Here is a 20,631-nt window from a genome sequence, read left to right as displayed (position 1 = left end):
CTCGATGTCAATTCCGACGCCGCCAACCTCAGTACCAATGTCGTTGTTGACGTCGAGGGGCCGGACCGAGCCCCAAAAAGGGTTTCTCGCTGGGCTTCTCGAGACACTTGAGTCCGTTTCTTCATACGAAGACACAGACTACAAGCGACTGGGCTATGGTCGGGCCCAAGGCACTGGATACACCAGGCGTGGGTATCGGTACCTGAGATGGTCCGGTTGCACTGAGTACAACGTTTGAAGCCGCTGGGCGTCCTCGATGACATGGAAGGAAAAATGGCTTTGGCGAAATCAAACGATGCGATTGTGCCGAAAAAGTGAAGGGCACAAAAAGGGGGAAACCAACCGCGCGGCCTAAAGGCCGGCCATGTCGAAAAGAAAGTAAACTTAAAAACAGGCCAAAAAAAACACTAAAGGAAACTATGGGAAAAAAAATTTAAAAGAAAAAAAAATAGCGAAAAAAGTAGTCAGACTCTTGTTCCTGGGCCAAAAAACGAGGAGAGCAGAAAAAAATGCTGTCACCTCGTCCGGACAAAAAAGAACTAAGGAGACACGCTCGCGACGGGCTGGAAGTCGTCCGCGCATGAGCAGTGTGCGCTGCTTGTGCACCAGAAGACTCTGGCAAAGTTTTATATTTTTGCTGAAAAAAGTTTGCCGCTTTCTGGGCCGACGCGGTCGTCGACCCACTTCTGAGAACAAGCAGCCTGTTTGTCCTCAGAGAATCAATTATATACTTGTTTCTCGTCATTTTTTTCCCACACTTGATGGCACTGGAGATAGATCCCTATGGTATTTCGGAACGGAACATGCTGTGGTTTTGGTTTCCTTGGATATCGCTCTCCAGTGTAGTTTTCAATGGAAATTTCCCCTTCAGCTTTACTGGGACCAATCCTTTCATGCTTTTCTGCTAGTTAAGTAGAATGGTTATAAATCATTTAATGTAGCTCATGTAGCTCAGCCTCTTCTCTTCTGGGACACGGCTAAAGCCGTGATGTGGGGGATATAACTGCTTATGCCTCTAGATGGAAGAAAATATAGGAGAGAGATTTTGAGGTTAGAAAAGCAGGCGATTCAGGATAGGAAAACCTTTGGTCATCATAAATCAGGGCATACTTGACTGGCTCTTTTGGCCTCCCAAGCTGCATTAAATACACTGTTACTTCAAAGGGCCACTAAATCTATAATGTATTATAAATACCAGCTTTTCTTACATGGTAGTAAGTGTGGCAAGCTTATCTCACTTGGTAAAACCTAAACAGGGCCTTTTGAAAGTACTACAAATGCAGCACTCTACAGGCCAGACGATAAACTCAGATTTGGAAATTAATGCTATTTTAACCATTTTTATGAATCTTTATATGCTCTGGCTGAGAGGAACACATTAGCCAGCTGATTTTCGAAAGAGATCGCCGCCCATCTTCCGACACAAATCGGGAGGTGGCCGGCGATCTCCTGGTCGGCCAAATCGGTATAATCGAAAGCCGATTTTAGCCGGCTCCAACTGCTTTCCGTCACGGGGCCAGCGAAAGTTAAAGGGGGCATGTCAGCACGGTAGCGAAGGCAGGATGGGCGCGTGCGTTGAGATGGCCGGCTTCGCCTGATAATCGAAAAAAGAAAGCCGGCCTTAACGAGAATTTGGTCCACTTTATTTGGTACCTTTTTTTTCAGGTCCAAGTCCCAGAAAAGTGCCCCAACTGACCAGATGACCACCGGAGGGAATGGGGATCACCTCCCCTGACTCCCCCAATGGTCACTAACCCCCTCCCACCCTCAAAAATACAACTTGAAAAACTTTTTTTCTCCAGCCTCTATGCCAGCTTCAAATGTCATACTCAGGTCCATCGCAGCAGTATACAGGTCCCTGGAGCAGTTGTGGTGGGTGCAGTGGACTTCAGGCAGGCGGACCCAGGCCCATCCCATCCCCCCCCTACCTGTTACACTAGTGATGGAAAATGGGATCCCTCCAAAACCCACCCGAAACCCACTGTACCCACATTTAGGTGCCCCCTTCACCCCTTAGGGCTATGGTAGTGGTGTATAGTTGTGGGGAGTGGGTTCTGGGGGGGGGGGGGGGGCTCAGCACCCAAGGTAAGGGAGCTATGCACCTGGGAGCTATTTTTCTTTCTTGCCTTGGATTTGGCCGGATTTGAGATCGCCGGCTTCAGTTTCCATTATGGGCAAAAACCAAGGCCGGCCATCTCAAACCTGGCCATCTCTGACATTTGGGCGGCCTCAACTGTATTATCAAAAAAAAAAAAAAAAAAAGATGGACTGCCATCTTTTTTGAAAATACGGTTGGCTCTGCCCCTTTGCAGCGCCGTTCTATTATGCCCCTCTAGATGGCACTATGCATCTTGAAAATTTAAGGCTTCCTCAACCTTCCCAGATGAATAAGGCGCTTCTTAATGCTTTTTTTTTTTTTTTTTTTTTTTAAGACAGTGAACTCGCTCTTGCCCTTCAGACATGTGCACTTAAGACATCAGACCCAGATGGGCTCGGGGCTGAATTTTATAAAATCTTACATGAACAGATTGGGCCTTCATTGAAGACAACATTTAATTATATGTTTGAGCATAAAATAATGCCCGACTCTCTAAAGATGGCCCAGATGATAGTTCTCTTGAAACCTGACAAGGACCTATGTTTGTCTACTTTATATAGGCTTATTTCTTTAGTAAATTTTGAAACCAAGTTATTTGTCAAAATTATAGTCAACCGTTTAGCACAGGTGCTTCCCTCCTCGGTGGAGGACTCGCAGGTTGGCTTTGTCCGGGGTAAAACAGCCACTAATTCATTAGAAGAGGTTCACCGGCAAGGCTTGCAATCGCTTCTAATCAGTTTTGATGCAAAAAAGGACACTGACCATGTTTATTGGAGCTTTCGACCCTAATGGAGCTTGGAATACATCTACCTTATTCGAACATAACATAACCTTGTATCTGTTCTCTACCGGATTTGGCAAATGCCTTACGGTACTGTATAAGCCACACTGAGCCTGCAAATAGGTGGGAAAACGTGGGGTACAAATGCAACAAATAAATAAATAGTTTGAAAAAATCAACTTAAAAGCCGAGAAGTCCCCATATTAATCAAAGTCGCTGGCTTCTTTGGACGCCTTGTTTGGATGACGTTCATTGACTGTGAGGGAGCCAATTCCCCTTGAATTGGGCCCAACGCTCCTTCGGTTACATGGGGATTCAACTGGATATAGATACCTCTGAGTTATATCGGCTCAGTGTCTCCCACTTGGTAGCATCTATGATGGACATTTCACTAGGGTGACAGAGGCTTCCTCTTGGATTGCATGGCAGGATTCACTTGTTTAAAATGGCCAGATTTCCCAGGTGGTTATATGTTTTGTAAATGCTTCCACTTAAATTGTTAAAAAAGGAACTTTGAGGTTTTTTTTATTAGCATTTATCTAGGTTTTGTTGGGGAGGGAAAAAGCCAAAGCTCCACTTAAAGATGCTGTTAGGTAGCTGGTGTAGAGGGAGGTTGGGTCTATCTGATATAAATCAGTATAATCAGGAATGTCTATGTCACCATTTGGGTGACTGGTTTTTAGTGAGGGAGGACTATACACCAATGCAAGTTGAACCAGAGATTTTTCACTCTTGCCATTTTACTTTTTTTGGTTTAGGCACATTTGAAGTTAATCCATTTTGGCATGAAGCACAGCACTTTACTGAGGCCCTTGCAGTGGTTGTAGCAAGACCGCACTTGTTACTGGGGTCTGAATTCTCATATGTCGGCTCTTTTACATATTCGGGGGAATGCTGCATTTTTACCAGGGGTAGAGAATGGGGTTTTTTTCACATTAGAAGCAAATGGGGATATCCCGGTTGGAGCATTATTACAGCTAACTGGTTTGAAGATGCCATTGCAGCGTTTGTGGGGGAGAGAGACTTTGGCGCATCAACTTGGTATTACGTTTCCACCTTGAATAGAACTGCTTTGGTTGCCCAACACAGAGATTGGCTCTCTGCTCATCTGGTCGTGGAAGATCGAGAGAGGCTCTCTGTGTCAGACCTTCATAAGTCTTCATAGGTGTCACCTCTTGAAAGATACTTCTGTTTTGGTGGCTAAATGGAGAGCAGGTCTGCACAGGACACCTGCCTCTCTGGATTTTGATAAATTAGTTACCTGGATTCCTGAAGTGATAGTCTCTACAGAGTTATGGGAATGCCAGTTTAGAGTGCTTCACCGAGCTTATATCACTCAGGTCCAAATTTTTAAGATAGGAGGGACCGTCTCCCCTCTGTCAGAAATGTGCACAAGCTCCCAATTCTTTTTTTCATGCCTTTTAGGTGTGTCCTCATGTTGCCTAGTGAGTGGTTTTCTGGCAGGTTGGGGGGTAGGGTTGGGGTAGAAGGGGAGAGACTACTTGGGAGGCCTATTCTAGAGATTCTTGGGATAAGTTCTTTACAGTGGGAGGCTATAAGAAACAAGGCCTTTTAATGATTATTTAAGTGTCTTTGTTGTTGGCCTGGTGAGGCACATATTTGCTCTACTAACCTCTAGGTGGTCTAATTTCTACTTTATGCCTGTTTATTTGTTGTTCTTATATGTACTGTTACATTTAATAAAAAGATTTAAAAAAAAAAAATGACAGTATCACTTCTGTTTTATTTTCCAATAGAAGTTCAGAAATATCTGTCTGTCCATCTGGGAACAATGTAACTCTCCAAAAATTAAATGGAACGGAATGAAACTTCTATGGAGGAAAAACTAGTAAAAAGAGAGTTGGAAAATAAGCCATACTGGACTGTGGGCTCTAAAGAACTAAAAATATCCCAGTGTATTCCTATGGAAAAAGTAGTGCCAGTTTCTACAGCATAGAAACTTACATGCTGTGAAACATATCAGTTAGTGAATTCCTCTTTTCAAACTGCCTCTCCTTGTTCACTACTATCCTAATCAGGGCTTTTTTTGTGCCTATACGCTCTGGTATTGTGTACTAGCAACCACAATGGCTAGTTTCACTTAAGCCGAGCATAAATCAGGGTGAGCATGTAATAGTCATCAATCCAGTATCAATTTTTTTTTAATAAGATTTATCAATTTCTTACAAGCATATTACTTGTTACAGAAAAACAGCATAATACAAACGTTAAATAGGTAATAAGAAAAATTATAAATGCTTCCTTAGACCTCAAATTGAGGGGGGTGTTACAGTTTAGTGGAGTTTTATACAGGCATATTAACATAAATAAATATTAAATGCGGTTTATGTGTATAATTCGTCACAATATCATTTAACTAGTTCTAGATTAAGCTGTTTCATGTCCAGAAAGGATTTTAGCTGTTCTGAGTCATAGAATACATACTTTATCCCACTAAACCTGACCAGGCATTTGCAAGGATAAACTAACAAAAAAGAACCACCCAATTTAAGAACATCCTGTTTCAATGCCAAAAATAATTTTCTACGTTCCTGCGTCACTTTAGTAACATCTGGAAATATCCATACTTTTGTTCCATAAAAAGGAACCTTTGAGAATTTAAAGTATAGTTTCAATATTGCATTGAGATCTTGTTCAAATACCAACAAAACCAAAAGACTGGCTCTTTGCGGAACTATTTCGATGGATTGTTCAAGTCTATTACATCCAAACCTTCTTTCTTTTCTTCTTTTCCACTTAATCTTGTTGGAAGATAGTAAATCTTATTTATAGGAGGAATAAGTTCTTGAGGCATTTTCAAATTTTCTTGCAGGTATTTTTTAAATAACTCAATAGGTGTTTTATCAGGAAATTTTAGGAAAATTCAATACTCGAAGGTTCAATCTTTTATTAAAGTTCTCAATCTGTTCAATTTTTCTATGCATTGTCAGATTATCTTTTATCACCGTCACTTTAAATTCTTGCAATTGATCCATATCTTTTTTTAAGTCTTTCAATTGTGTGGTCAGGTCTTCTTTAACCGTTCCTAAGTTTTTTACCATGTCCTCAATTCTCAAAGATAAAGTATTTACCTTGTCTGAGGCATTTTGAAGCGTGGAATCCATCTTGCTCAGCTTCAGCCAGATCCTCTCTAGATTAACCTCCGGGGTTGTTTCGGGTCCTTTAAACCCAAGGACCTCTCTCTCCTGGCTACTTTTCTGTGGCATGGGTCCTCCGTCTGCTGGCTCCTTATTCCCCTTATCGGGTTCTCGGATATTGCACCCCTCACCGCTTCTGTAGCCGGGCACGGAGGGCCTCTAGAGTCGGGGGGGGGGGGGGGGGGGATAAAGATGTCTCCAAGCCCATCAGGGGCTCCGCTCCACCGGATGCCCCTGCAGCAGGCAACCCGTCCCTTCATTCTGCGATGGGCGGGTCAAGAAGCGCTCCATGCTACCCTGGAGAGGAGAAGAGGAAGCTGCAGGCGACGGTGGAAGCCTCACGGCTCCTTTTCGTTTTGTGTGCGGCATCGGGAAAGAAGAAAAAATGCTTCACTCTCGAGCAGCGGGGAGCGATCTCACCGAACATGCTCACACTTCCGCCATCTTGCAGTATCAATTTTTTATATGTATTTTATTTTCATTTACATTGCATTCTTCTCCTCATATATAATAAATCCAAGTACTTAACTTAATATAGCTTCTGCTTTAGCTAGCTTCAGCAGAAACCTTCATAAGAGGCACTCTAGAATCATTGAGGAGACCTATCACACCAACATGAATTCATGTTTTGCTGTAGGCTGTATCAAGGGCAGTCTCCATGCAGGTCCTTAACAGTTTATGAAATTTAAGGTAATCGTTAACGTATCTTACTATTTTGGTAAAGAATTCCATATCTTTGTACCTTGATAAAGCTTGCATTGTGAATTGATTTGTAGTGGATTTTCTTGCATCATGGTACAGCCAGTGTGCAATTAAAACTGGGCCTTTGGTGCCCTGTTTATTTTATGAACCTGATTCTCCAAAGGACCCCTGAGGAAGGCTTTATCGCTGAAACATGACCCAACTTGGTCATTTGCTTTGTTTTGGTTTTATCATCCTGGTTCTTCTGCTTTGTGATCATTCCCACCTTTTGTGTTCTGTTGGTTTTTCATGGGAGTGAAGTGGTTCTTTTTGATTGCAAGGGAAGAAGGGATTACCCACTACAGGAATATACAGAAAGTTTGACTAATTCTATAGCGTCCCAAACTGAAATAGTTATAACCAGACTTCTCATTCTAACAATTTGAGGCAGTCAGATAAAACACGAGAGTTCCTTCAAGCCAACCAGGGTCTGGTTTAATCTTTACCCATAGCTTATGACTACATTCTGAAACCATTCAATCACTGCTTTGACTTGCATAGCTTTATAATATAAATAAAAATTAGGGATGTCTAAACCTCCCAGTTTTCCGTCTTGAAAAAGTCCACTCCTGAATAGCCATGGTCACTTATTCCATATAAACTGGTTCAACAATGCCTGAAGGTTGGCCAGAAATAATCTAGGGATGCAAACTGGGAGAACTTGAAACAAGTATAATAAATGTAGAAGGGTATTCATCTAACACCAGCAATTCTACCAAAACCACAAGAGCAGTAAGATAAGCCACCTATCAAGGTCCTTACGTATCTCTTTAAATAATAGAGGGTAACAGCCTTTAAACAATGAGGTGTTAACTTGTCTTGAAGATATTTAAGCTCACAACTAAACTAGTGAACTAGGACAGAAGTTGCTTCCAGAAAAATCCTGCTGAGACAGAGGAAAATACTGTCTGACCAAGCTGCTCACCGTCCTATAATCAGAGTTTAACATTGCCTTCTATCTCCATCTGTTGGTAGATGGGTACAACTCGCTTGTCTCTGGATTCATCTGCTTGATAAGGAAATACATATTTTCTTAACTGTTGCAAAAGCACCTGCACATATTTGTAAACAAGTTCTATACCACTATTTAAATTGTTGTGTGAAAAATAAAAAAGTATTCACTTTTGTATAATTATGTATAATTCTGACTTTTTTTTTTTGTGCACAATTCCTGGGGGGGGGGGGGGGGGGTAGTGGGGGAGGGTAAGTAAACACTGGCGTGTAGATATCAAACTCTAAACCATGTAAAGCTTTTAATGCACTTTTTTAAAAATCAAGATGGCTATGCAAACTCATGCCTATTTCCATTAGCTATAATATTTTTCATTTTTTCATGCGTAATATCCAAAAGTACAGACAAACCAAAAGTCAATTGAAGCGTGTGTATGGGTCACTGCATACGAGCACGTACCAGAAAGCTCGGACACTCATGCATACAAAAACTACCATTTATAATATTCATGGGATATGTGTGGCGGAAACAAAGTATCTGCAACTCATCTTTCAGCTGATGAACTTAAAATCTGTTTCTTATCTCTAAGCCTTTCCTTGAACAGTAGTGATTTTTCTAATCATACATACTCAATTTTTTACTTTTGTTTTTGTTGTTTTAACTGAATCTGTTACACTGTGATAAAATTTGTAGATAGCTCATTTTCAAATGAAGGGGCAAACTAAAATTGAGAGAAGCAATCTTCAGTAATACCTATCAAGTATCAAAACTATAACATGACATTTAAAATCAACAAAACATGCTGAGTTCAATTATATAACTTACATTTTGATTGGATGGCTTTTCTTGTCGATGGAATTTTGTTCCATATCCTCATTGTCAGAATCCAAATCTATGATCTCTACAATTCTCTGATTCTTTGAATCCACAGGCCTTTTGGCTTCTGGTGTCTCTGGAACAATGATTACTGAACAAGGAAATAAAATAGCAATTAAATGTTGCTTTAACAAACCTCCTTTAATAAACTGCATATATGATCACATAGACCATTAGTAATTCATTTACAACCAATAAGCTACAGTTGTAAGCAAAAGGTTTAAGCACCTCTAAGTGGTATAAAGTTAAATATATCATCCTTCTGCAAAGTTTTATGCATAATTGTTATTCACAAGTACTGTAGTTTTCGGACTATAAGACGCAACGGACCATAAGATGCACCTAGGTTTTAGAGGAGGGAAATAGGAAAAAAAATATTTTGGACTATAAGACGCACCCTCAGTGGGCGGGACCAGAGCTGAGAAAAACAAAACAGGGAAGAGTGACGTGCCGAGGCTGCATGGTTTTCGCTTCTGCTGCTGCCCCGACTAGGTAAAATTACTTAGAACTCAGAGGGAGGGAAGGGGATCTCGGAACTCGGGAGGGCGGGTGAGCTGGGGATCCCGGAAGTCGAATTTCTCTACGTTCGGACTATAAGACATACCCCCCATTTTCCTCCCAAATTTGGGGGGAAAAAGTGAGTCTTATAGTCCGAAAAATACAGTATTTTATGTCACAGATTTAAAATGAAACAGTGAATATGTCAGGTGCAAAAAAACCTGACTACACTTCCAGTCAGTATTTTGTTAACACCTCAATTGACAGAAACAGCTTCCAACTGTTTCCTGTAGATACTTGAGTAGAGAGGTGTGGGTAGCCGTGTTAGTCCACTTTTAAAGGTAATCAATATAAATAAAACAAGATAAAACATGGAAAAGAAAATAAGATACCTTTTTTATTGAACATAACTTAATGCATTTCTTGATTAGCTTTCGAAGGTTGCCCTTCTTCGTCAGATCGGAAATAAGCAAATGTTGGTAGATGACAGTATATATGAGCGAAACAACAAAGTATTTCAGTGACAGTGTGTGGGTCGTAACCATTTTTTGGTGGCCCACTCATACAACTAATCATTGTCCTGGCGGCATGTGGATACTTGAATTCTCATGTTCTTGCTATTAGAATGTTTCCTGCCTTGTCCAGGCAAAACTCTTACCTCTGAAATATATTTCTCGATCTTCATGTATACACTATTTTTTAACCAAATATTAGCATTCTTTGATATAAGTATTTCATAGTTGATTTTATGGTACACTTTCAATCACCATCTTGCTGAAATATCAACCTCTTAAGCTTTACGTTCTTCACTGACTATGGGACATTAGCTTCTAGGATCTGCTGATATTTAGTTGAATCCATTCTTCTTTCCATTACACACAGTATTTCCTGTACCATTGCTGCCACACAACCCAAAGTGAAAAAGATCCGCCCACATATATAAACGGCTGGAAAGGTGTTCTTTTCATTCAGACTCTGCCTTGACTTCAATGTAGATTATGTTTATCAACAGGTTCCTGATAGTTGAAATTACTAGTGTGTGGGTCATAGCTGGACCACCACCATTTTTTGGTGGCCCACTCATACACAACCAATCATTGTCCTGGCAGCATGTGGAAAGCTTGAAGAATAAGGCTGGATTAAGAGTCTCTCAGAGATATGTGCTTTTCTATATTTGTAAAAACTAATAACAGACATTTAATACTCAGGGACAGCAAGGACTGTATTATCTATATTAATAAATCCCACCTTGAACGTTCTGAAGCTCACTCCAAGGCAGAGAAGCACAAAAATCCTGTAGTCTTCATAGGCTAGGACCAGTCACCCTCACTCATAGACCTGCCCTCAGCCACGCCCCATCTGTACATAAAACGCTACCTCAACATTCTGAAGACAACCTGCTGAAGCCATCTGCAAAATCCCTAAACAGTTCGTAAGTTCATGGTGGTGAAGCCATCCAACTCAACATGTCTCTCTGCCCCGCCCTCGAGGGCGGAATACAGAGAGTAAAGGGATCCATAAAGGCACCCTTACCAACTGGCAACCCCCTCCAACAACGACCCAGGCAGGGGGAGTGTTTCCGTACTCCTCCCCCTGCCTAGGAATCGCTACAGACTGCTGGCAAACTCCCTAACCACACGACCACAAAAGCCACCCGCAACCCCCCCCCCCACACACAAACACAAACATACACACACAAACACACACACAAACAAACACAAACACACACAAACACAAACACACACAAACACACACACACACACAAACACACACACACACAAACACACACACACACAAACACACACACACAAACACACACACACACAGCCTCGACGGTGCACCTCTAAGTGCCCCCCCGCCGCATCGCCACAACAACACGTGCAACGGGGCATCAGAAAGCCCCTACCCCCTTCCCTCCTTGCATCACCCAACCCCTCCCCTGCCGCTTCACCAAGCCCCTCCCCCCCACATCAACCGCCTCACCACCTGCGACCGCTAATACAAACTCTGTCCAGCGGCTGCTGCTGCTTCTATTCAGCAGCAGCAGCCCGTATATAAAGAAAACAAACAAACAAAAAAACAACCTCCTAAAACGCACCTCCTTGGAGAACCATCTCACATTTGCTGACGTCTCTGCAGCCACTCCTCCTCTCCCCTCAACGTCAGTGCCCCTGCCGGAAGACCCCGGAGAAACGCCAAGACATCAGAGGGGAGAGGAGGAGCGCATGCTGAGACTTCAGCCAATGTGAGATGCTTCTCAACGGGGGTGTGTTTTAGGAGGATTTTTTTTTTGGTTTTCTTTATGTACGGGTTGCTGCTGCTGAATAGCAGAAGCAGCAGCCGCCGGACACAGTTTGTATTAGCGGTTGCGGGTGGCGAGGGGGTTGATGAGGGGGGAGGGGCTTGGTGATGTGCCTCGGTGGGGGGGTCGGGTGATGCGCGAAGGGGGGGGGACAAGGGGCTTTCTTTGGGTGCTGCGCCGGCTGGAGGGGGAAGGGGGGGTATCGCTGGACATGGGTGGCTGGAAGGAAGCAGGGGGAGGGGAGGGTCGCTGCAGGGGGGGGGCAGGGAACAGGGAGATAGGGATGGGGCTCCACACACCACATGGGTGCCTGCAAGGGGGACAGGGGATACAGGACGGACACTGCAGGGCGGGCAGGGGGACAGAAGGGTTGGTGGTCATAAGGGGGACAGGTGGGTCGATGGCTGGCCACAGGGGAGGAACAGGGAAAAAGGAGAGGAGTGTCCTCAGACATGGGTGGCTGCACAGGAGAGGAGGGTCGCTGGACATGGGTAGCTGCAGGGGGGGCAGGGGGACAGAAGGGTCGCTGGACATGGCTGGCTACAGGGGAGAGAGGAGGGACGCTGCACATGCGTGCCTGCAGGGGGACAGGAGGGATGCTGAGGGGGGGGCCTGAGACCACATGGGTGGCTGCAGGGGGAGCAGGGGAGACAGGAAGGACACAGCAGGGGGAGAGGAGGGTTGATGGGCATGGGTGGCTGCAGGGGGAACACGGGGAGAGGAGGGTCGCTGCACATGCCTGGCTGCAAGGGGGCAGGGGAGAGGGAGGGGGTAAAGGGGTTCCTCACACCACACACGCAGTCACTCATTCTCTGTCTGCCACATACACTCTCACTCACACACTCACTGTCTTTGTCCCTCTCTCTCACACAGTGTCACACAGAAACACAAACACTGTCTCACACACTCTCTCTCTCGCACAAACACATACACTCTGTCTCTCTCTCTCTCACATTCTCTCTCTGACACACACGCTCCATCTCTCACACACGCTCTTTCTGAAACATACACTCCAAGGAAAACCTTGCTAGCGCCCATTTCATTTCTAACAGAAACGGGCCTTTTTTACTAGTAATGCTATAAATGATAAAAATTGATGAAAAAGATTTTTTTGGGAAGGTTTTTGCTAATGATGGAGAGATCGTTTTGATATTTCAGGACTTTAAATTTTTTGATTTTAAGCTCTTTGAGGTTTTGTTTTGTTTTTTTTAAACAAGATTTTGACATGAATAGTATATGATTATTGCATATTTTCATTAAATGGATTACTTTGTGTTTATCTTTAGTGATTTTGAAATTTCACACCCAATTTCTTGTTGCCTTAGTTAAACTTTATAATTAACCAAACTTCCCCCTACAATGAACTTTGGGCACATTCCATGATCCATCCCTCTCCATCCCCTGCACTCCTGTGAAGGTCCCACCTCTCCTTCTCTCCTTGCTATCTCTCTATACAGGGATCCAGTGGATCACACTTGCATGTAAACATGCCTGGCTCCATTCTGGTGAGGAGGGTTGTGGGTAAAAAGCTATCAGTCCAAAAAATTCTATTGCTGTACATGCGGCCCAGTTCACTCTGTCCCAGAGTCCAGGTCAGGTCATTCAGTTAGAACATACTGGGTCAGACCAATGGTCCCATGTAGCCCAGTATACTGTTTTCCAAACAGTGGCCAAGCCAAGTCACAAGTACCTGGCAGAAACCTACATCGTGGCAACACTCCATACTACAAATGCCAGGGCAAGCAATTGCTTCCCATGTCTGTCTCAATAGCAGACTATGGACTTTTCCTCTAGAAATTTGTACAAACGTTTTGTAAACCCAGATAGGCTAGCCGCTGTTACCACATCCTCCGGCAAATAGTTCCAGAGCTTAACTTCATTGAGTGAAAAAAATATTTCCTCCTATTTGTTTTAAAAGTATTTCCATGTGACTTCCTTGAGTGTCCCCTAGTCTTTGTACTTTTGGAATGAGTACAAAAAAAAAAAATCGATTTACTTCTATTCGTTCTACACCACTCAGGATTTTGTAGACCTCTATCATATCTCTCCTCGTCTCTTTTCCAAGCTGGAGACTCCTAACCTCTTCAGCCTTTCCTCATGCGAGGAGTTCCATCCCCTTTATCATTTTGGTCGCTCTTCTTTGAACCTTTCCTAATTCCACTATATCTTTTTTTGAGATACAGTGACCAGAACTGAATGCACTAATCAAGGTGCAGACGCACAATGGAGCGATACAAAGGCATTATAGTATTTTCGGTCTTATTCACCATCCCTTTCCTAATAATTCCTAGCATCCTGTTTGCATTTTTGGCTGCCGGCACACACTAAGCAGAAGATTTCAGCGTATTATCTACAATAACACCCAGATCTTTTTCTTCAGCACTGACCCCCAAAGTGGACCTGGCATCAGGTAACTGTGATTCAGATTATTCTTTCCAATGTGCATCACCTTGAAGTGACATAAAATACGGCTACATCAGCTACATGGACACCTGAATGCGATGTTCAGCGAATGCTACATACCTGTAGAAGGTATTCTCCGAGGACAGCAGGCTGATTGTTCTCACTGATGGGTGACGTCCACGGCAGCCCCTCCAATAGGAATCTTCACTAGCAAAAGCCTTTGCTAGCCCTCGCGCGCCGATGCGCATCCGCGGCCGTCTTCCCGCCCGCAACCGGCTCGTGCCAGCCAGTCTCATATGTAGCAAGACAAAGAGAAGGGAAGACACAACTCCAAAGGGGAGGCGGGCGGGTTTGTGAGAACAATCAGCCTGCTGTCCTCGGAGAATACCTTCTACAGGTATGTAGCATTCGCTTTCTCCGAGGACAAGCAGGCTGCTTGTTCTCACTGATGGGGTATCCCTAGCCCCCAGGCTCACTCAAAACAACAAACATGGTCAACTTGACCTCGCAACGGCGAGGACATAACTGAGATTGACCTAACAATTTTACCAACTAACTGAGAGTGCAGCCTGGAACAGAATAAACATGGGCCTAGGGGGGTGGAGTTGGATTCTAAACCCCGAACAGATTCTGAAGCACTGACTGCCCGAACCGACTGTTGCGTCGGGTATCCTGCTGCAGGCAGTAATGAGATGTGAATGTGTGGACAGATGACCACGTCGCAGCTTTGCAGATCTCTTCAATAGTGGCTGACTTCAAGTGGGCCACTGACGCAGCCATGGCTCTAACATTATGAGCCGTGACATGACCCTCAAGAGCCAGCCCAGCCTGGGCGTAAGTGAAGGAAATGCAATCTGCTAGCCAATTGGATATGGTGCGTTTCCCCACAGCCACTCCCCTCCTGTTGGGATCAAAAGAAACAAACAATTGGGCGGACTGTCTGTTGGGCTGTGTCCGCTCCAGATAGAAGGCCAATGCTCTCTTGCAGTCCAATGTGTGCAGCTGACGTTCAGCAGGGCAGGAATGAGGACGGGGAAAGAATGTTGGCAAGACAATTGACTGGTTCAGATGGAACTCCGACACAACCTTTGGCAAGAACTTAGGGTGAGTGCGGAGGACTACTCTGTTATGATGAAATTTGGTGTAAGGGGCCTGGGCTACCAGGGCCTGAAGCTCACTGACTCTACGAGCTGAAGTAACTGCCACCAAGAAAATGACCTTCCAGGTCAAGTACTTCAGATGGCAGGAGTTCAGTGGCTCAAAAGGAGGTTTCATCAGCTGGGTGAGAACGACATTGAGATCCCATGACACTGTAGGAGGTTTGACAGGGGGCTTTGACAAAAGCAAACCTCTCATGAAGCGAACAACTAAAGGCTGTCCTGAGATCGGCTTACCTTCCACACGGTAATGGTATGCACTAATTGCGCTAAGGTGAACCCTTACAGAGTTGGTCTTGAGACCAGACTCAGACAAGTGCAGAAGGTATTCAAGCAGGGTCTGTGTAGGACAAGAGCGAGGATCTAGGGCCTTGCTGTCACACCAGACGGCAAACCTCCTCCATAGAAAGAAGTAACTGCTCTTAGTGGAATCTTTCCTGGAAGCAAGCAAGATGCGGGAGACACCCTCTGACAGACCCAAAGAGGCAAAGTCTACGCTCTCAACATCCAGGCCGTGAGAGCCAGAGACTGGAGGTTGGGATGCAGAAGCGCCCCTTCGTCCTGTGTGATGAGGGTCGGAAAACACTCCAATCTCCACGGTTCTTCGGAGGACAAAAAGGAGCAATCAGAATCATGGTGCCTCGGTCTTGCTTGAGTTTCAACAAAGTCTTCCCCACCAGAGGTATGGGAGGATAAGCATACAGCAGACCCTCCCCCCAGTCCAGGAGGAAGGCATCCGATGCCAGTCTGCCGTGGGCCTGAAGCCTGGAACAGAACTGAGGGACTTTGTGGTTGGCTCGAGATGCAAAGAGATCTACCAAGGGGGTGCCCCACACCTGGAAGATCTGTCGCACTACACAGGAATTGAGCGACCACTCGTGAGGTTGCATAATCCTGCTCAACCTGTCGGCCAGACTGTTGTTTACGCCTGCCAGATAAGTGGCTTGGAGCACCATGCCGTGACGGCGAGCCCAGAGCCACATGCTGACGGCTTCCTGACACAGGGGGCGAGATCCGGTGCCCTCCTGCTTGTTGATGTAATACATGGCAACCTGGTTGTCTGTCTGAATTTGGATAATTTGGTGGGACAGCCGATCTCTGAAAGCCTTCAGAGCGTTCCAGACCGCTCGTAACTTCAGAAGATTGATCTGCAGATCGCGTTCCTGGAGGGACCAGCTTCCCTGGGTGTGAAGCCCATCGACATGTGCTCCCCACCCCAGGAGAGACTCATCAGTCTTCAGCACTTTTTGTGGCTGAGGAATTTGGAAAGGACGTCCCAGAGTCAAATTGGACCAAATCGTCCACCAATACAGGGATTTGAGAAAACTCGTGGACAGGTGGATCACGTCTTCTAGATCCCCAGCAGCCTGAAACCACTGGGAAGCTAGGGTCCATTGAGCAGATCTCATGTGAAGGCGGGCCATGGGAGTCACATGAACTGTGGAGGCCATGTGGCCCAGCAATCTCAACATCTGCTGAGCTGTGATCTGCTGGGACGCTCGCACCCGCGAGACGAGGGACAACAAGTTGTTGGCTCTCGCCTCTGGGAGATAGGCACGAGCCGCCCGAGAATCCAGCAGAGCTCCTATGAATTCTAGTCTCTGCACTGGGAGAAGATGGGACTTTGGATAATTTATCACAAACCCCAGTAGGTCCAGGAGGCGAATAGTCATCTGCATGGACTGTAGAGCTCCTGCCTCGGATGTGTTCTTCACCAGCCAATCGTCGAGATATGGGAACACGTGCACCCCCAGCCTGCGAAGTGCCGCTGCTACTACAGCCAAGCACTTCGTGAACACTCTGGGCGCAGAGGCGAGCCCAAAGGCTAGCACACAGTACTGGAAGTGACGTGTGCCCAGCTGAAATCGCAGATACTGTCTGTGAGCTGGCAGTATCGGGATGTGCGTGTAGGCGTCCTTCAAGTCCAGAGAGCATAGCCAATCGTTTTCCTGAATCATGGGAAGAAGGGTGCCCAGGGAAAGCATCCTGAACTTTTCCTGGACCAGATATTTGTTCAGGGCCCTTAGGTCTAGGATGGGACGCATCCCCCCTGTTTTCTTTTCCACAAGGAAGTACCTGGAATAGAATCCCAGCCCTTCCTGCCCGGATGGCACGGGCTCGACCGCATTGGCACTGAGAAGGGCGGAGAGTTCCTCTGCAAGTACCTGCTTGTGTTGGAAGCTGTAAGACTGAGCTCCCGGTGGACAATTTGGAGATTTGGAGGCCAAATTGAGGGTGTATCCTTGCCGGACTATTTGAAGAACCCACTGATCGGAGGTTATGAGAGGCCACCTTTGGTGAAAAACTTTCAACCTCCCTCCGACTGGCAGGTCGCCCAGCACTGACACTTGGATGTCGGCTATGCTCTGCTGGAGCCAGTCAAAAGCTCGTCCCTTGCTTTTGCTGGGGAGCCGAGGGGCCTTGCTGAGGCGCACGCTGCTGACGAGAGCGAGCGCGCTGGGGCTTAGCCTGGGCCGCAGGCTGTCAAGAAGGAGGATTGTACCTACGCTTACCAGAAGAGTAGGGAACAGTCTGCCTTCCCCCATAAAAACGTCTACCTGTAGAGGTAGAAGCTGAAGGCTGCCGGCGGGAGAACTTGTCGAAAGCGGTATCCCGCTGGTGGAGCTGCTCTACCACCTGCTCGACTTTCTCTCCAAAAATGTTATCCGCACGGCAAGGCGAGTCCGCAATCCGCTGCTGGATCCTATTCTCCAGGTCGGAGGCACGCAGCCATGAGAGTCTGCGCATCACCACACCTTGAGCAGCGGCCCTGAACGCAACATCAAAGGTATCATACACCCCTCTGGCCAGGAATTTTCTGCACGCCTGACCACCTCCTGAAAAGGCCTGGCTTGCTCAGGGGGGAGCTTGTCCACCAAGCCCGCCAACTGCCGCACATTGTTCCGCATGTGTATGCTCGTGTAGAGCTGGTACGACTGGATTTTGGCCACGAGCATAGAAGAATGGTAGGCCTTCCTCCCAAAGGAGTTTAAGGTTCTAGAGTCCTTGCCCGGGGGCGCCGAAGCATGCTCCCTAGAACTCTTAGCCTTCTTTAGGGCCAAATCCACAACTCCAGAGTCATGAGGCAACTGAGTGCGCATCAGCTCTGGGTCCCCATGGATCCGGTACTGGGACTCGATCTTCTTGGGAATGTGGAGATTACTTAATGGCTTGGTCCAGTTCGCCAGCAATGTCTTTTTGAGGACATGATGCATGGGTACTGTGGACGCTTCCTTAGGTGGAGAAGGATAGTCCAGGAGCTCAAACATTTCAGCCCTGGGCTCGTCCTCCACAACCACCGGGAAGGGGATGGCCGTAGACATCTCCCGGACAAAGGAAGCGAAAGACAGACTCTCGGGAGGAGAAAGCTGCCTTTCAGGGGAGGGAGTGGGATCAGAAGGAAGGCCATCAGACTCCTCGTCAGAGAAATATCTGATGTCCTCCTCCTCCTCCCACGAGGCCTCACAATCGGTATCAGACACAAGTTCACGGACCTGTGTCTGAAGCCGTGCCCAGCTCGACTCCGTGGAACCACGTCCACGGTGTGGGCGTCGAGAGGTAGACTCCCTCGCCCGCACCGGCGAAGCTCCCTCCGCCGACGTCGTCGGGGAGCCTTCCTGGGAGGCGACCGCAGTCGGTACCGCATGCGGCACCGGTGTCGGAGACCTCACCCCGGGCAAGGGGCCAGCCGGCGCCTCACTCGACGGTACCGGTGGCGCAAGCACCCCCGGTACCGGAGGGGAAGGGCACAACAGCTCTCCCAGAATCTCTGGGAGAACGGCCCGGAGACTCTCGTGCAGAGCGGCTGTGGAGAAAGACGTGAAAGCCGATGCAGGTGTCGATGTCAGAGTCTGTTCCGGGCGTGGAGGCTGTTCCGGGCTGTCCATAGTGGAGCGCATCGACACCTCTTGAACAGAGGGTGAGCGGTCCTCTCGGTGCCGATGCCTACTGGGTGCCGACTCCCTCGGCGACCCAGAGCTCTCGGTGCCGATACGGGAAGGGGACTGGTGTCGATGCTTCTTCGACTTTTTGGGACGAAGCATGTCACCGGAGCTTCCCGGCACCGACGAGGAGGACGTAGAATCCAGCCGTCGCTTCCTCGGGGCTGAGGCCGAAGGTCGGTCTCGGGGGGGCTGTACCGCAGGAGCCCTCAGGGTAGGGGGAGACCCACCCGAAGGCTCACCGCCACCAGCAGGGGAATGGACAGCCCTCACCTGCACTCCAGTCGAAGCACCACCGTCTGACGACATCAGCAGAAGTGGAGGTCCCGGTACCACCGACACCGACGCCACCTTCCGATGTCTCAGCCCCGATGCAGAGGATCGATGCCTGGATGCAATCGCGGCCGAGGACGGAGGTCTGGACGCTGTCGAAGTTGATGCACTCGATACCCCCGGTGCCGATGCCGACGAAGAGCCCGAGAACAAAACGTTCCACTGGTCCAATCTCGCTACCTGAGTCTGCTTTTGTAAAAGGGCGCACAGACTACAGGCCTGTGGGCGGTGCCCAGCCCCCAGACACTGAAGACACGATGCGTGCCTGTCAGTGAGCGAGATTACCCGGGCGCACTGGGTGCACTTCTTGAAGCCGCTGGGAGACTTCGATGACATGGGCGGAAAAATCACGCCGGCGAAATCAAAACTCGTTATTGCGGTAGGCACCAAAAAGAGGGGGGGAGAAAAAATTCGACCTGAGGCCTCAAAAGGGCCTACCCCGAAGACGAAAAGAAACTTAACGGGGCAAAAACTGAAAATAGATGGAAGGGGAAAAGACCGAAAAGGTTCTCTTCCGAAATCCTTTTTTTTTTTTTTTGTAGCGAAAAGTCAAAAGAGACGCGCGAGGTCAACTTAAGGGGCGCGAACGGCGTAACACGACCGTACCGAGCGCGGACAAAAGAAGACTGGCCGGCACGAGCCGGTTTCGGGCGGGAAGACGGCTGCGCATGCGCGGTGCGCATCGGCGCGCGATGGCTAGCAAAGGCTTTTGCTAGTGAAGATTCCGATTGGAGGGGCTGCCGTGGACATCACCCATCAATGAGAACAAGCAGCCTGCTTGTCCTCGGAGAACACAGGGATCCCCTCTCTGACCAACCATATTCAACCTAATGATGACACCCTTGGCCAAACTACTATCGAAACAAAACTTAAACCCATATATATACATTGATGATGTAACGATCTTCATCCCATTCAAACAAGATCTAAGGGAAATATCCAACGAAATCAAGCAAAGCCTACACATCATGAATTCCTGGGCAGATGCATTTCAGCTGAAACAATGCAGAAAAAACCCAATGCCTAGTACTCACTTTGCAATACAATAAGAATAAATTCACCACCATCAACACACCTAAACTAAACCTACCAGTTTCGGACACCCTAAAAATTCTTGGAGTCACCATTGATCGACACCTAACACTTGAGAATCATGCGACAAACATAACTAAAAAGATGTTTCACTCAATGTGGAAACTAAAACGAATTAAACCATTTTTTCCCAAGGTCTGTCTTCCACAATCTGGTACAATCACTAGTACTCAGTCATCTGGACTATTGTAACTCACTATATGCTGGCTGCAAAGAGCAAATACTTAAAAAACTCCAGACAGCCCAGAACACGGCAGCCAGATTAATATTCGGCAAATCAAAATATGAAAGCGCGACAC

At 46.8% G+C, this 20,631-nt stretch overlaps 1 protein-coding gene across 3 annotated transcripts in view; it reads right to left on the bottom strand.

Annotated features, from left to right (window-relative positions):
* Positions 1-20,631, bottom strand: part of SMARCAD1 (SWI/SNF-related, matrix-associated actin-dependent regulator of chromatin, subfamily a, containing DEAD/H box 1) — a 314,928-nt gene that overhangs the window by 269,736 nt on the left and 24,561 nt on the right. For all 3 annotated transcript variants that reach the window (XM_030190695.1, XM_030190696.1, XM_030190698.1), the window contains one exon: positions 8,556-8,697. In XM_030190695.1, the coding sequence (XP_030046555.1) occupies positions 8,556-8,697 (142 nt within the window). The remainder of the gene's footprint in view (positions 1-8,555; positions 8,698-20,631) is intronic.

This window comes from Microcaecilia unicolor, chromosome 2 (genome assembly GCF_901765095.1).
Source record: "Microcaecilia unicolor chromosome 2, aMicUni1.1, whole genome shotgun sequence".
Classification (NCBI taxonomy): Eukaryota; Metazoa; Chordata; class Amphibia; order Gymnophiona; family Siphonopidae; genus Microcaecilia; species Microcaecilia unicolor.
The sequence above is the reverse complement of the archived record's forward strand: the minus strand, read 5'-3'. Positions and strand labels throughout refer to the sequence as shown.